This window comes from Chelon labrosus, assembly GCF_963514085.1.
Source record: "Chelon labrosus genome assembly, chromosome: 22".
NCBI classification, from domain to species: Eukaryota; Metazoa; Chordata; class Actinopteri; order Mugiliformes; family Mugilidae; genus Chelon; species Chelon labrosus.
This window is the reverse complement of record NC_140355.1, coordinates 17,491,278-17,506,399: the sequence shown is the minus strand read 5'-3', so window position 1 is coordinate 17,506,399 and position 15,122 is coordinate 17,491,278. Positions and strand designations below refer to the sequence as shown.

General features: G+C 40.7%; 3 protein-coding genes across 4 annotated transcripts; 2 read left to right on the top strand and 1 right to left on the bottom strand.

Annotated features, from left to right (window-relative positions):
• Positions 1 to 336: 336 nt before the first annotated feature.
• Positions 337 to 5,171, top strand: kyat1 (kynurenine aminotransferase 1). The gene is made up of 13 exons (XM_084572762.1): positions 337 to 553; positions 638 to 696; positions 1,969 to 2,116; positions 2,256 to 2,405; positions 2,566 to 2,652; positions 2,985 to 3,107; positions 3,240 to 3,360; positions 3,450 to 3,526; positions 3,609 to 3,698; positions 3,896 to 4,082; positions 4,164 to 4,240; positions 4,329 to 4,415; positions 4,509 to 5,171. Exons 1-13 carry the CDS (start codon positions 482 to 484, stop codon positions 4,566 to 4,568), a joined length of 1,338 nt encoding a protein of 445 aa, XP_084428888.1. The 5' UTR covers positions 337 to 481; the 3' UTR covers positions 4,569 to 5,171.
• A 47-nt stretch (positions 5,172 to 5,218) lies between these two features.
• Positions 5,219 to 9,065, top strand: spout1 (SPOUT domain containing methyltransferase 1; the record flags this gene model as incomplete). 2 transcript variants are annotated; one of them, XM_084572764.1, is made up of 12 exons in its annotated part: positions 5,219 to 5,383; positions 5,465 to 5,504; positions 6,109 to 6,222; positions 6,307 to 6,466; positions 6,564 to 6,653; positions 6,741 to 6,790; positions 7,516 to 7,646; positions 7,736 to 7,808; positions 7,909 to 8,007; positions 8,160 to 8,262; positions 8,472 to 8,619; positions 8,734 to 9,065. In XM_084572764.1, exons 1-12 carry the CDS (start codon positions 5,336 to 5,338, stop codon positions 8,809 to 8,811), a joined length of 1,134 nt encoding a protein of 377 aa, XP_084428890.1. In that variant the 5' UTR covers positions 5,219 to 5,335. The 2 variants fall into 2 exon arrangements, with proteins under 2 accessions (XP_084428890.1, XP_084428889.1); XM_084572763.1 differs by lacking the exon at positions 8,734 to 9,065 and having other exon boundaries at positions 8,472 to 8,712.
• Positions 9,066 to 10,005: 940 nt separating this feature from the next.
• st6galnac6 (ST6 (alpha-N-acetyl-neuraminyl-2,3-beta-galactosyl-1,3)-N-acetylgalactosaminide alpha-2,6-sialyltransferase 6) lies at positions 10,006 to 15,099 on the bottom strand (the record flags this gene model as incomplete). Its single annotated transcript, XM_084572220.1, has 5 exons — positions 10,006 to 10,915; positions 11,008 to 11,115; positions 11,774 to 12,186; positions 13,275 to 13,472; positions 15,016 to 15,099. The coding sequence occupies 5 exons, from the start codon at positions 15,097 to 15,099 to the stop codon at positions 10,729 to 10,731; spliced, it is 990 nt and encodes a 329-aa protein (XP_084428346.1). The 3' UTR covers positions 10,006 to 10,728.
• Positions 15,100 to 15,122: the final 23 nt, after the last annotated feature.

Sequence of the window (15,122 nt, the reverse complement as noted above, 5' to 3'; positions counted from 1 at the left end):
TATTTTTACTGTTTTTTTGCTAGGCGCAGTGATTTAAATTTTGTCCTGAGGTTGCCAGGCAACCGGCAGAGACTTCTCAAAAAGTGGCAACGTTTCCGTGAGATACAACGATTAAGCCGATTACCCAAAAATATCAAATTACTCATGTAGTAATTTATTGTATGATTATTTTATAGTCCTAACATACTGCTGAGCTGGTTGTGTCAGTCATGAATTAGTTTTTTTTTCTGGTTAAACCGTCAGTGTCGCTGTTTCTGGTTGTCATGTCTCGCTCCGCCCAAACAGGAAGTAGAAATGAAAACACAAGGAGGTTAAAGGGGAGGTGCGAGAAGTCCACATATAAAGTCACCACTGCTTTAGTATTTGCAGCCTCAGTAGTTTCATGTCAGGAGAAACATAAGTAGAGCACTTTTCCAGAGCAGAGGAGGTGAAAGCGTAAAATCTACTGCGCTTTCCTGTCTGGGGCGATGACCGTCAGTTCATGGGAATAATCCGGAATCTGGTTGCTAATCTGATTTTAATTCGTCAGAGTTCAGTAATAAACAGTCACAAGGTAGGTGCAGTTGTACTAAAAGAAAAAAAATAAGCTTTTATGCAGTGGCGTGGCGTAATTAAAAATGTGCTTTTTTTGTTTTAGATAATCATGTCCAGGCGAATTCATGCGCGCAGAACAGAGGGTGTCGATAAAAACCTTTGGTAAGAGATAATATTAAAGGTTTGAGAGATATTATGTGCACAAACAAACACACGAATATGAATCCTAATAAATGTAAAATGCAACATGTTCCAGACTAATATTTGCTGCTTATCTGTTGACATTAGACAGTGCGTGTAAATGTTGCATTCAAGAACCTGCAGAAATTGACACGTGATCCTGTTGTCTGTTTCTGTTTTTTTGTTTTCTGCTCTCTGTGATCTAACTTAATCTGATCTGATTGGTGGAGCATGGGGGCGTCACAGGCCTGAGGCAAAGTTTTTTTTAATATTTAAATTGTCACATAAAATTAAAATGTATACTTAAATGTTGAATATATGCCATAAATACTAAATTTTTTCATCTGGGTCTTGGCAGAAACATCAGAGGGATATTTCATAATCTGGGCAAACATATGACCCATTTATTTTTCATTTCCTCTTTTAGACTTGGGTATTAAACTGAAAGCAGTCTACAGACAATCTGCTGAAGACCAGCCAATTGTCTTTTTTTTTTTTTAAGGGTGTTGGCTTCACAAATAAATAAAAAACATATATTAATTTCTCTTCATTGGATTCTGAGTTATGAATGAAAATATTGAATAATACACAACCAAAACTATGTGTCTGCAGTGGTGGAAAGTAACTACATGCATCTACTCAAGTACAATTTCTGAGTACAAGTACAACTAGTAATCCATTTTATGTTACCTTATATTTCCACTTCAATACAGTTTGGACAGAAATATTGTACTTTTTGCTCCACTGCATTCATGTCACAGATTTAGTTCGTTTTGAAGTGACATTTTACAAATGGACAAATAAAACTACACATTGTTAAAGATTAAACCAGTGGTTTGTGATCTCTTTGACCTCTTACTTCTTATGAAACCTCTATCTACTCCAAGTCACGTTTCAGATGTTTTATGAGTTGTCTACTGGTCCACCGAATAGTGTATTTTCCCACCCTCTAAACTTCTGTAATGGTTTCACTCTAGAGAGAGCGTGAAACCTCTCTCTCGAGATCCTTTTACTTAACTGAAGGATCTAAATACCTTATCCAGCACTGCATGTCTAGATGCCACTGAGATTTAAAACACATTATACAAGATTATTTTTACTGTAGTTATTTATCTGCATCATGTATTGCTGTAAATTATTATTTTCTGGCCTACTTGTGAAACAGTAGCATAAACTATCACATGATTTTTGCTCATATACCTCTTTGGTAAATATGTATATCATTACATAATCTGACCTGTCTCGCATCAACAGGGTTGAGTTCACTCAGCTCGCAGCAGACTACAAGGCAGTGAACCTGGGACAGGGATTTCCTGACTTCTCCCCTCCGCAGTTTGTCCAGGATGCTTTCTGTAAAGCCGTGAGTGGCGGACCCCAAATGCACCAGTACACCCGAGGTTTCGTAAGTGGAAATACACCAATGTTTATCTTTCTATGAATGTCGGCATGCTTATTTCAGACCTTGTTGTAATGATTTCACTCGTTTTTGCCAAGTATTACCATTGAATCACCTTCTGTTTTTATGTTTTTTCCTCCAACAGGGCCATCCTCCTCTTGTAAAAAGTCTGGCTAAATACTTCAGCAGGATCATGGGACATGAGATCGACCCTTTTGAAGACATCCTTGTCACAGTTGGAGCCTATCAGGCTCTTTTCTGTGCATTTCAGGCTCTGATTGACGAAGGCGATGAGGTATTAAGATCAACACTCAAGTCAGGTTAGGATGTTCAATTCTGAAGCAGTAGTTTAGGCAGAAGAGAGCCAAGAATCGCAAATTATATGAGCTCTTAATGTTCTTTATTGCATGCATTAGTGTTTAATAAAGCGGAGCTAACAGAGATTTGTCTTTCAGGTCATAATAGTTGAACCATTCTTTGACTGCTACCAGCCCATGGTGATGATGACTGGAGGGAAGGGAGTGTATGTACCTTTGAGACCGGTGAGTTGTTCAGTTATTCATTCATTCATCTTCTGTAACCGCTTGTCCTGTGAAGGGTTGCAAGAGGCGGGGTACACCCTGGACAGGTCTACAGTCTTTGGCAGAGCTAACACAGAGAGACAGACAACCATTCACACTCACATGCACGCCCACGGCCAATTTAGAATCACCAGTGAACCTAACAAGCATGTCTTTGGACGCTAGGAGGAAGCCAGAGTGTTGTTCAGTTATATTAACAAAAAAAAGTTTCGAGAGAATGTCTGTTATTGTTTATGCTGATTTAAATGTTTAAATCACAGAAATAATTAGTTCTTCTCTTTTCTTAATGTCAGAGGGAGGGCAGCAACATCCTGTCAAGTGCAGACTGGGTTCTTTCTGCAGAGGAGCTGTCCGGTAAAATCACTCCACGCACAAAAGCCATAGTTATCAACACTCCCAACAACCCACTAGGCAAGGTAAGACCAGAGTAGTAAGAGTTTGCATATCTCTGAGCATAAATGTGCTGTGGGTGAACTTTTCAATAATATTTTGTTGTCCATTTAAATCCCTTCTCGGTCACAAGATGTATGTATCCATGTCCGTTACAGGTGTACAAGGCCGAAGAGCTCCAAATGATTGCTGATCTCTGTATCAAGCACGATTTGCTGTGCATCAGCGACGAGGTGTACGAGTGGCTCACGTACGACGGAGTCAAGCATGTGAAGATAGGTGAGATACAGCCAGAGCTCATCAGACAATACACACAAAAAAAAAATAACAGAAAGCATTATAGCATATTATGTTTGTGTCATTGACAGCCAGCCTTCCTGGCATGTGGGAGAGAACTGTCACTATTGGCAGCGCTGGAAAGACCTTTAGTGCTACTGGCTGGAAGGTACTTCTTTACTTCAAACTGTTACCTTGACCTCATTTTATTTATTTATTTATTCATTTATTTATTTATTCATTCTTTTCAGGTTGGCTGGGCAATCGGTTCTGAACATATTGTGAAACACATGAAAACCGTTCATCAGAATTCTGTTTACCACTGTCCAACAGCCGCTCAGGTAATTCCTTAAGCAAGCGAAATATAATTTAAGGGGTAAATCAGGATTTACAGGAATAAATATTAACTCGGCTGTTTAATTTAGTGGATTATTTTAGCTGGGGATTTTAGCTTTATATCCGTTTATCACAATGGTAGATTCAACCTCTGTTGCATCGCTGCAGCTCCTGTATCCTCTTGTATCTTTGTCGTCAACAGGAGGCAGTAGCTCATGGATTTGAGACAGAGTACGAGCTGTGCGGTACTCCAGAGAGCTACTTCCAGCAGCTGCCGGCCATGCTGTACCAGAAGAGGAAGAAGCTGGCCTCGTGTCTGCAGGGCATCGGTCTGCAGCCCATCATGCCAGAGGGAGGCTATTTCATGGTCACAGACATCTCCTCCATCAGTGAGTGATGGATGATCATCTGAGCCAGCTCTATTCATGTCTTTATTTATTTGGCTAAATCCAGGCTTTTTTTTTAAACAGAGGTGGACTTCAATGACGAGAGCACCAAGGATGAATCTCATGACTTCAGATTTGTTAAATGGCTTGTTAAAGAGAAGGTAAAGATTAATATAGGAATAAATGTTGGATAAATGATTTGAGGAATGTCCTCAGTTTTCCTTTCTAATCTTCTTATTTTCCTTACAGGGTTTAGCAACAATCCCTGTCTCTGCGTTCTACAGCCCAGAGCACAGCAAGGACTTTGACAAATACATCCGATTCTGCTTTGTCAAGGTAGACTCAGCACAGATAATAATTGCAAAGAACCTCTCGCCTTGTTGCTCTTTCTCTGTTTTCTAAATCACTCTCATAATCTTTGTCTAACAGGAGGACTCTACTCTGGATGCTGCAGAGGAAATTTTGAAAAAGTGGAGTCAAGGAAATTAAAATCACCCACGACGCGAGACAGTATCCGTCCACCCAGATTCTTCCAGGCTACGTCCCTGTAGTTGTGCGCTTAACGACACAAAGAAACACAGCGTCCACTTTTATTGAGGAAAGTTTTTTCAGTATTTACAAAAGAAATATATTAGTGATTTTTTAAATTAAATTGTGCACCTGTACTTTATGTCACATTTCAACTGTGGTGATATTTGTTTTAAATAAAAGTAAGCAGTCCATTTAATAAACCTGTAAATTAAAAAAATGTAAACACTCTTACTGTGTACTCTTATATAATGTGCTTAATAATGTCAGGATGAGGTTCCTAAATAACAGCGTTGCTGAAACATTTGGTAAAGGATAATATACTCTTGCACAGGTGGACTTTGAAGCTGACGTGATACGAGTGGCTATAAAATTCCGTCAGTTAACAGTTTGCATTACACTGTAAATGTTTTAGTGCTTTTAGGCATTAAAGAAAGAATGAAAATAAAATAAAATGGTTTAAGCCAGAAAAGGTGACTCTTTTAGTGACTGATTAAACTCTTCAACAGCCTTAGTAAGTGAAGGATCATACAGCTTAGTTAAATGCTTTCGAAGAAAGGTATTTATGATATGATGATTTATAAGGGTTTGGTTCATTTGGTCCTTTTAAAAGCAGTACGGATTTAAAGTCTATTTTTAAATTAAAACGCAATGAACGCGGACTTTTATTTTGAAATGCGGAAGTCAACCCGGAAGTAAATAAACTTCACGTGCTGGTGCGTGTAAAAATGTCTACCGGAGTTGCAGTTAAAAGACCCAAAACTCTGTCCTCACAGGTACTATTGTAGTATTATTTACATTAAAATAACAGTGTATATTTATTCATACCACCCGTAATGAGCTTTTTATTTTTACAGCCCGAAGGCAGCGTGGACTGGAAGAAAAAGAAAACAGAACGTGAGTACACGGCTAACGCTAGCCACATTTAGCTAACATCTTTTAGCTGCATGTGTAGTGGCTAAATTAGTTTTACAGGTGGTTACACTTCTATTCGGTAAAGGTTCAAGTCTTTAAAGGTGTGTTTGTGCGAGTTTACGGCAACATGGTAAAGTTTGAATTCATGTCAGTTCATAAAATGACTTAGACGACTGTATTTACTCGTAATATTGGACACTTTAGCTCATGTGCTTATTTGTTTATATTGTGCTCATGGTTAAAAATGCAACATCATGAATATGTATTATTTTTAAAGTGTACATGTTTGTCAAGATCCCAAAAATATTCGTTTTACTATCACATAAGGCAAAGAAAAGCAGGAAATCCTCACATCTGGGTCATATATTTATATTGTTAAAAGTAATATTTGCAATACCACCACATGTAGAAATAGTTATAGTACTAGACACTTAAAAATGCAAAAATTGAAGATCAGGGAGGATTTTGGGACGCTTTCTGTGAGTCTGTTTTTTTTGAGAACTGTTATTTGTCCACATAGGCCTACAGTATATTACTTCTATCTTAAATGCATTCCCCTATGTCATTGATTCTTCCTGAATAACAGTAAAAGAGGCTCAGAAGAAAAGGAAAGAAGCCAAGCTGCTAAAACAGTTGGAGAAGCAGAAACAGCAGGAGGCTGCAGAGAGAGCAAAAACTGAGCAGAACCGGAACAAAAAAGGTATTTTTTTATTTTAACATTTCATGGATTCAAGATTAAACAACCGCGACGAGCGTGCTGTCATGAGGGATCTGTTTGTATTAGGTCGACCGTACACGGTGAGCGTGGCCCTGCCTGGTTCTGTCCTGGACAACGCTCAGTCCGCTGAACTTCGCACATACCTGGCCGGACAGATCGCTCGAGCTTGTGTCGTGTTCTGTGTCGATGAGATTATTGTGTTTGACGAACAAGGGGAAGATGTCAAGTGAGTTGTCATTAAGATTCAGCTCATTAGTCAACTCTTAACCAAACAAAAAGCCAATAGAAAATATAAAATCTTACTTCTTGACTTCGTTCCATAGGAGTGTTGAGGGAGAATTTAAAGGCGTTGGAAAGAAGGGAAATGCTTGTATTCAGCTTGCCAGAATACTTCAGTACCTGGAATGTCCACAGTAAGTACAGAAATGATCAGATCAACATTATTAGTATCACCTCTTCGTTTTCTCAGACTGAGCTCATTTTCTTTTCTTCTCCGTCAGGTATCTCCGCAAGTGGTTCTTCCCAATGCATCAAGATTTACAATATGCAGGTAAATATATACAGATTCCTCTGATATTTATTTAATATACATCTGTTGGACAAAACCAAGGCAGCTGTAGCAAGAGTAGCAAATTAATTATTAAAATTATTCCCAATGTCATGTGCTAGTATATACTAATTTCAATGTAGAAGCAGAATTAAGCAATTTGATGTTTAAATGATCTTATGTGCTTCAGTGCTGCACCTCCGACTGTAGATAGTGTTGAAAAGTGTCCTAAACAAAAACAATCTCTGATTAAACCTTGTTATTCATGGTTCATAAAAACTGATCTGTAGTTTGTTACCGTTTCCTGACAGATAGGGCTCTTTTTCCATCTCCCTAACATTTTTTATTTGTCAGAAAGACACACTTTTGAAATGATTTCATAGCAGAAATGGAAGCTGCAGAGACTGACATGTCATAAAAAACAGTTGCTTCTGCAACGAATTTGTACATAAATGTGGACCAGAGGTCTTCAATAGGGGTCCACGACCCCTAGGGGGTCCACAGAGGTACTGCAGGGGGGTCGCAAAAGCTTTGGTTGATTAGACAGACACAGATTTAAATGTCTTTAAATACACATATACATGAGTAGGGGGTCCCCGCTCCATCAGTTTGGGGGTCCTTGGCCTGGAAAACGTTGAAGACCCCTGATGTATCCCAATAACATATATAGGTAGATGGAGAAAAAAAAAAAAAAGAAAAACACAAGGACATATTTTATTTCCTACCAGGTTTGCTAAACCCTTTAGACAGTCCTCACCACATGAGGATGGATGAGGAATCTGAGTACCGGGAAGGAATCGTCCTCGACAGGCCGACTAAACAAGAAAAAGGTTCATTGGTCAACTGTGGAATGAGAAAGGTGAGCATGACTCCACTAGGGAGCGCCACTATCATCACTGTATTTCTCATGTTTATAAGAGACTTAACTGTGTCCGTGTTGTCCCACAGGAAGTTCGCATCGACAAACAGCTGCAGTCTGGACTACGAGTCACAGTACACCTCAGCAGTACTCAGAAACCAGGTAATTGTCTCCATCAGATTGTTTTTAAGGCTTTATTTCATATTATGTAGCACATCAGTTCAGTGTCTCTGTGTTCATTTGTCTGTTTAAACATCTGCAGATAGCAAACTATATAAAGGTGTTGTTGTGGCTCCTCACGTGCCCCGGACTGAAGGAGGTCTTTACTGGGGTTACACCGTCCGCCTGGCGTCTTGTCTCAGTAGGTTTCCCGTTCTGCCTCTTAAAAATATACCTCACAATAATTTGTAATATCTCAGAGTGGAAAGAGTTGAACATCACTTTTATTTATTTTTGTGCAAGAATCCAGCGTGTGACTTTCCTACCTACTGCTTTTGTTTTTATTTAATGCAGGTTCAGTTTTCACAGAAAGTCCTTTTAAAGACGGATATGATCTGACTATTGGCACATCAGAGAGGGGCGGCAACATGGACCAAGCAACACTGTCACCATTCAAGTAGGTCCCAAGAGGTCACTGGGTCAATGTTTTATTTTCTACTATCCTTGAAATATTTTTAATTTGTTAGCATGCTTTCGTGCTGAATTAAGTTAATGAAAAAGGTCATTTTCTAGAATTGTCTTTGTATTTTAGCATGCTGGCATTCGTGTGATGCTGGTGTCTAAGTGCAGCCTCACAGAGATACAGTAACATTTCCCTCTTCACAGGCATCTCTTGATAGTTTTTGGAGGCCTCCAGGGATTGGAAGCCAGTGTAGATACTGACCAAAACCTGGATGTGAGTGACCCCAGTGTTTTGTTTGACCTTTACCTCAACACGTGCCCCGGACAGGGCAGCAGGACCATTCGCACAGAGGTGAGGACAGAAATACAGTTTCGTGACAGATTAATGAACCCATCTGTGCTCTATAATTTCCTTTTAAACGGCCTGTTCATCTCACTCATTTAACCGTTTCCTTCTTGTCAACAGGAGGCCATCTTAATTTCCATGGCAGGGCTGAGACAGAAGATCACAACTGCCTTTTCAGATGTCTCCAATGGTTCATGAAAGAATAAGCGATAGAGTAAAGGACACAAACATGCTGGCAGACATATCATCCAACTGGTATTCACCAAAAAGATGTACATTGTCTGTAATTGGATTTCTTTTCAGCATTGCCTCCTGTAAAAACAGCTGTAATATCATTGTATTGAGTCCGATTGATGCCAACAGACTCTGTTCATATTTTTATCTTCATTCTCTCTTTGTTCTAAACGACTCACACTGTACATATTTAAATACAAATAGTATTCACATGCTGACTTTATTGGTTGTTTTCATTTCAAAGCATATAATATTATTTAATACTTTTTTTTTTTTTTAAATGAACGATACAGAGGTATTCATGAAAAACATTGTTGAAAGCAGCACAACATGAACAAAAGAAATGGCACTGAACATCTGAGCAAGTAGGTCAAACCACCGTCTGCATTGAAAAGGGGCTCGTGTGTTTCTCTGGTAGGAGACTACGGGACCTCACAGTGTTCAGATTGTCTTTGGGGTACGATCACATTCGAGTTTGCAGTGCATGCTGCATCTGTCTACCACTTAAACTGTGTTCTTTTCCATGGGTTAACTACGCTTCCTTGTGAAAGAGATTAATTTTAGGCGCAGCTAGTGAAAATTATTGCAGTTTATACATAGATCCTGCAGTAAAATTATATCTTTGTCATGGTTGTACTAAAACCGAAGTGTCCTTGAGCAAGAGCAGTTGCTCCCAGTGTGTGGCACGGTGTGTGAATGTGTGTGAGCGTATGGGTACATGTGTCCGACTGTAAAGCGTTTTGAGTACCAATAGATAGAAAGGTGCTATATAAAAACAGGACCATTTATTTATCATACAGTTATATCCTTTTAAAAAAAGCCAACAAAGCCATAAAATTTTACATTTGTAGTGTATGTGTAGTAGATTTTGAATGCGCTCTAAAAATCTGAATCGTATAAAATGTTAATATTTCAGGCTGATATCTCATTAGCAGGCTATTTAACATGTGTTGTCACCATATTCATAAAGGATTTCAAAGTAATAACAGTGCAGGCTTTTGATCTTAAAAAAAAAACTTCTGTGCACAGCGATAACAGCCTCTCCTAATGACAATTTTTTTTTTTTTTATCACAGGTGACAGAAGAGATTGCACCTTTCTCAGTTTCAATTGAAATTTCACTTGTAATTCGTGCAGATCCACATGCCGACACACGATACGACCATGATGCATTCTGTGGACAGTTTGAACTCGAGCTGCATGCACTGCATTTCCACCGAGGTGAAAGGATTTAAGATGAAATTTAAATGTTAAACTAAACTTCTGAATCCTTGGTGGGATTGGACAATTTAACGAAATCAAGACTTCTGTTAAGTTACTACTTTTATGCTTTGTGGTAAATAATGATGCAAAAATTAAAATATATGTAAAAGTATTTATATTCTTCAAGCAAAGATACTGGAAATATTACTATTTTGACATTGTTCAGGACCTCTTAATAAAATGTCACCGTATTCCGACCATACTGCTCATATAAGGCCCCAATATAGTGTTTATAGACGGTATTAGGCTTTTGTATAATTTTAATCTAATTAGTGGTTCTTGCGGATGTAATCCACCCCATAACAACGGGACGTATACTGCATTGTCAATACGTAATAACAAAAATATTATTAACACGTAGAAAAATTAATTATTTTCCATTTACAAAAACGCTCTGTTCGGCGGCTCCCACAAGTCAATGTGGAGTACACACAGTATTTCAAAACTGAGCTTCTGCAACAGAGAACATTCCCCTACGCCTCCCTCTGTTATTTGGTCCAATATTAGATTTACCCCCAAGCCTTTTCACTCACGTTGTCGAGGAGTTTACAGTGAAATCCAGTCCACTGTGCTCATTTACGCCTCTGTGATCGCGGAGGGAGCGCGGACAGTTGCCCTTTCACCATTTGGGATGAGCGAAGGTGATGTTGTACTGCTTTGCCCAGCGTGCGAACACCTGTTTCTCCGTAATAAAGCGATGGTGGTTTCCCCGCCGGCCGCTCTCGTTCTGTATGTACGTTAGACATTCATCGGGGCCCCTGGGTTTGTAGTAGTGGTACGGCATCTTCTTGGGTCCAGTTTTTTTCCTGGATAAAGGTTGATTTTTTAAATGATCAGTTGACAGGTTTTGAAATCTAGTTTGTGATTTGTAATAGAGTCTAGCTGTGATTATACTCACCCGCAGTAACTGGATGGAACCATCCCATATACTTTGATGTTGTCACATATTTCAATGGCTGTGACCATTGTGAACCAGCCTGTGCTCAACCACGAGTGAGATTTTTGTCTGAGCAAGAAAATAAACCCAACCAAAATCAGGGAAAACTAGAGCTTTCAAATGCATTGTTAACCAGATACACACACTGATCAGGCATAACATTATGACCCTACTATTGTGTAGGTCTCCCTTGTGCCTCCAAAACAGTTGTGACTCAACAAAGAATGGACATGGGCCTTCTGAGGGTGTCCTATGGTGTCTGGTAACAGAATCTTGTTAGTGGGGGGCCTTTGGGTCCTATGGATTGAGGGGAGGGGCCTCTGTGGATCATCCCACAGATACTTGATCAGTTTGGGATCTAGTGAATTTGGAGGCCAGGTCAACACCTTGTGCTTTCATGTTCTTTGAGTTGTTCCTAAAGCGTTTTTGTGTGTGTGCCTGTGTCAGGCTGCATCCTGCTGGGGATGGCTGCTGCCATCAAGGAGTGTCATTGCTATGGGGTGGGGGTGCCTGGTCTGGTCTGGTCTAGGTGGGTGCTACATGTCTAAGTATCATCCACATGAATGAATGCCAGGTCTAAAAGTTTCCCAGCAGAACATTGTATTGTCACAAGATGATCAATGTTGCTTACTTCTCCTGTCAGTGGTTTTAATGTTGTGGCTGATTGGTGTAGGTCTGATACTCATTAAGATTTGATCAGCATTACACAAGACGCTTCAACACTCACCTATCTCTTCCCGTCTCTCTTTGAAACAGACTGTCAAATCTTCTCATCTTGATCGGCGTGATGCTGAAACAAGACAAGTTGCTGTAGGTCATACTGACTTTCTGGATCAGTCTGTACAAGGTCCCTTTGGACTCTTTCCCAATCTTGTTCGGGGGTCCCCAGAAGATGATCACAGGGTTGCTATCCGGGCGTTGCAGGAACTCATTAGGCTTCCGGACGACCCTGAACACGCTGGAGTGGGCTACGACCCTCAGGGTGGTCCGGTTCCCGACGTCCGAGTCGAAGCCCATCGTGGGCGCGTCGTTCATGCGAATGACGCACTCCGTATCGTCGATCTCTTCTCCCGCTCGGCTGCCCAGGACATGGCTGGAGCTCGTCACCAGAGCGCAGTTATGGCAGCGCAGGGTCATACTCTGGGAAAGAAACGTGAAGCCTTTTAAGAGAGCGTATTATAATAATACGTTGTAAGAGGAGCTGAGTTATGTCAAGGATTTAGTCAAAGGTGGTGCTAACCGTGTATGTGTTCATCATTAGTCTAGCCACGATAGCAGTATGGCGTATGGTTGTCAATGTGTCAGTACTGAAGGGTTGAGGGGAGGGTCCTCTGTGGATCAGGCTTGTTCCAGTACATCCCACAGATATTTAATCAGTTTGGGATCTAGTGAATTTGGAGGCCAGGTCAACACCTTGTGCTGTTCTTCATGTTTTTTGAGTTTTTGAGCTGGGGATGGCTGTTTCCATCAGAGAGTGTCATTGCTATGGGGTCAGGGTGCCTGGTCTGGTTTAGGTGGCTGAAGAAATTGGCAAACCCATTCATGTTCCCCTCAGGATGAACTCTAATGACTTTGGTGATCCCTTTGCATCTCTCACCATCAACAGGTCAACATTTCGTGATAGACTAAATGCTTGCAAAAGCGTTCTCAGTAAACAGCAATGTTAGCATGTCAACCCAAAGCAAAGCACAGCCGTTAAAGCTGTCTATTATTAGTCTTGTTATGCAATGCCATGAGTTTGTACAGATAGTTTTTAAGCATCGATCTGTGGCAAGTGTACAGGCTCATCATGGCTGCAGACATTTTACTTCAGTTTAAGCTCGTACGCTGAATGCTATGACAAATAAGCAGATACTGCAGAACAGGAAGGAGTTATACACTGAACCTCATTTGGTTTGATTAGTCTAACAGTTCATCCAACGTTTCCACAGTGTCTGCTTTTAAGTTACTGATCTAATCTGGCAGTGTTACATAACCTGTTCTACTGACACTTGGTTTTATATCAGTTTCTCATAGTGTACCACTTCCTTTTGATATCATCTGACACGCAGTGTTCAGCGAAACAGTCGGACTAATGTGACTGAGTTGTGTGCAGTTACTGACATGGCAGTGATTGATCACATCTGCTGCATACTCCGCACCACTGAAATATCTAGGAACAAAATCATTGTACATGCAAACTAATATTACAGTTGTGGCATGTGTTTGTGTCCGTGTGCGTGACCTGCCTTGTTCCCATAAACCGGCACATAACCGTCCTTCCCGGACCACTTCTTCAGGTCTGTAGCCCTGAGGGCGTGATTCGTAACTGCGTGGAAGGGAGCGTAGACGGCCTCGTTGACGTTGTTGGAGCCGTACAGGATGAGGAGCGTCATCAGGACCAGGATGGCGGCGAATATCACCATCCTGTGGCTCTGCTGGACTTGCTGCAGTGGACACAACGGAGATGGCACGCAGCTAAGTGCATTTACTTCCATATTGATTTGAGATGCTTTCACAGTTTGAATTGTGCTTGAAGAGGATTTGAATTCCGGGTCGTTATAGACTCTGACTTCACATTTTATAAGGATTTTTGTAAATTTGTACTATAGCATTAAAATAATTCTACATACCAAATAGTATATTAAACTACAGCTGAGAATCATAAGAAAAAGATCCACAAAATATTTGTCTGAAATTGTTTGTGACTACCTAGAAACAGTGGCACAAATAATACTATAAAAAAATAAGGTGGATGAGTTAATATGATTCTACATAAGAAATATAGGTAATAATATTAATAATATTGAGACTGCAACTCAACCAAGCACAAAAGTCAAATTCTATTAGCATATTTTAATGCATGAGTAATAATATCTATTGACATAATGTACATGTACTGTATACATTTGACAGTTAATGCTTTCAATGCAGGGCCTGACAGGATGTACAGCTATCCACCAGCCTCCATTTATTGATGATCAGGATCTTCTCAGTGCTTATACACTGATCAAGCATAACATTATGACCACCGACAGGATACGTAAACAACATTGACCATCTTGTGACAATACAGTGTTCTGCTGGGAAACTTGTGCACCTGGCATTCATTCATGTGGATGTTACTTAGACATGTAGCACCCACCTAGACCAGACCAGGCCCCCCCACCCCATAGCAATGAGGATGCACCCTGACACAGGCACACACACAAAAACAACTCAAAAAAACATGAAGAACAGCACAAGGTGTTGACCTGGCCTCCAAATTCACTAGATCCCAAACTGATCAAGTATCTGTAGGATGATCCACAGAGGCCCCTCCCCTCAACTCATAGGACCCAAAGGGCCCCCATTAACAACATCCTGTTGCCAGACACAACAGGACACCCTCAGAAGGCCCCATGTCCATTCTCTGATGAATCACAACTGTTTTGGAGGCACAAGGGAGACCTACACAATTTTTAGGAAGGTGGTCATAATGTTATGCCTGATCGGTGTAAGAGCTAAATTGAGGAAGTGAATACTTCCTTATGTGGATGTAACACTGCACTAATAATAATATTGATGATATAGGAGAAGATGAAGAAGGTTTGGTGGTCTTACCTTGCCACTGAGCCTGAACCCCATGCTTTCTGATCAGTACCAGCACATCTTCATACCTGTCAGGGAGACGCGCACACGCACACTGAAATCAATTTCTCCTCATTTCATCGCGGGATCAACCGTTACTTAACGCCTTATCAGGTTAATTACACTCGCATACACACGCGTTTCACCATCGCTCCAAACGCAGTGTAAGTGAAAGGCAGTTCAATGTAAATATTTTGAGTCAAGAACATCGTCATTGCGCAGCCGCCCTCCGTCCATCGTGTTGACGGTTTCTTTCATTCTCCAGAAACGACCCCATGCCGCTGACGGGGTTTAGTCGTTACCTGACCGAGATCCGTGTTGACGCGCGGTTAACGGACCCCGGCGGTGCTGCAGGTTTACCTTGTCATGTTCTCCGCGGTCTCCCTCGTTCGTCTCCCTCATGCCAGTCGTCCCCCATCTTCCTGCGCCACTCCCTGACGTCATCAGGACGCCCCCCCCGACTGCAG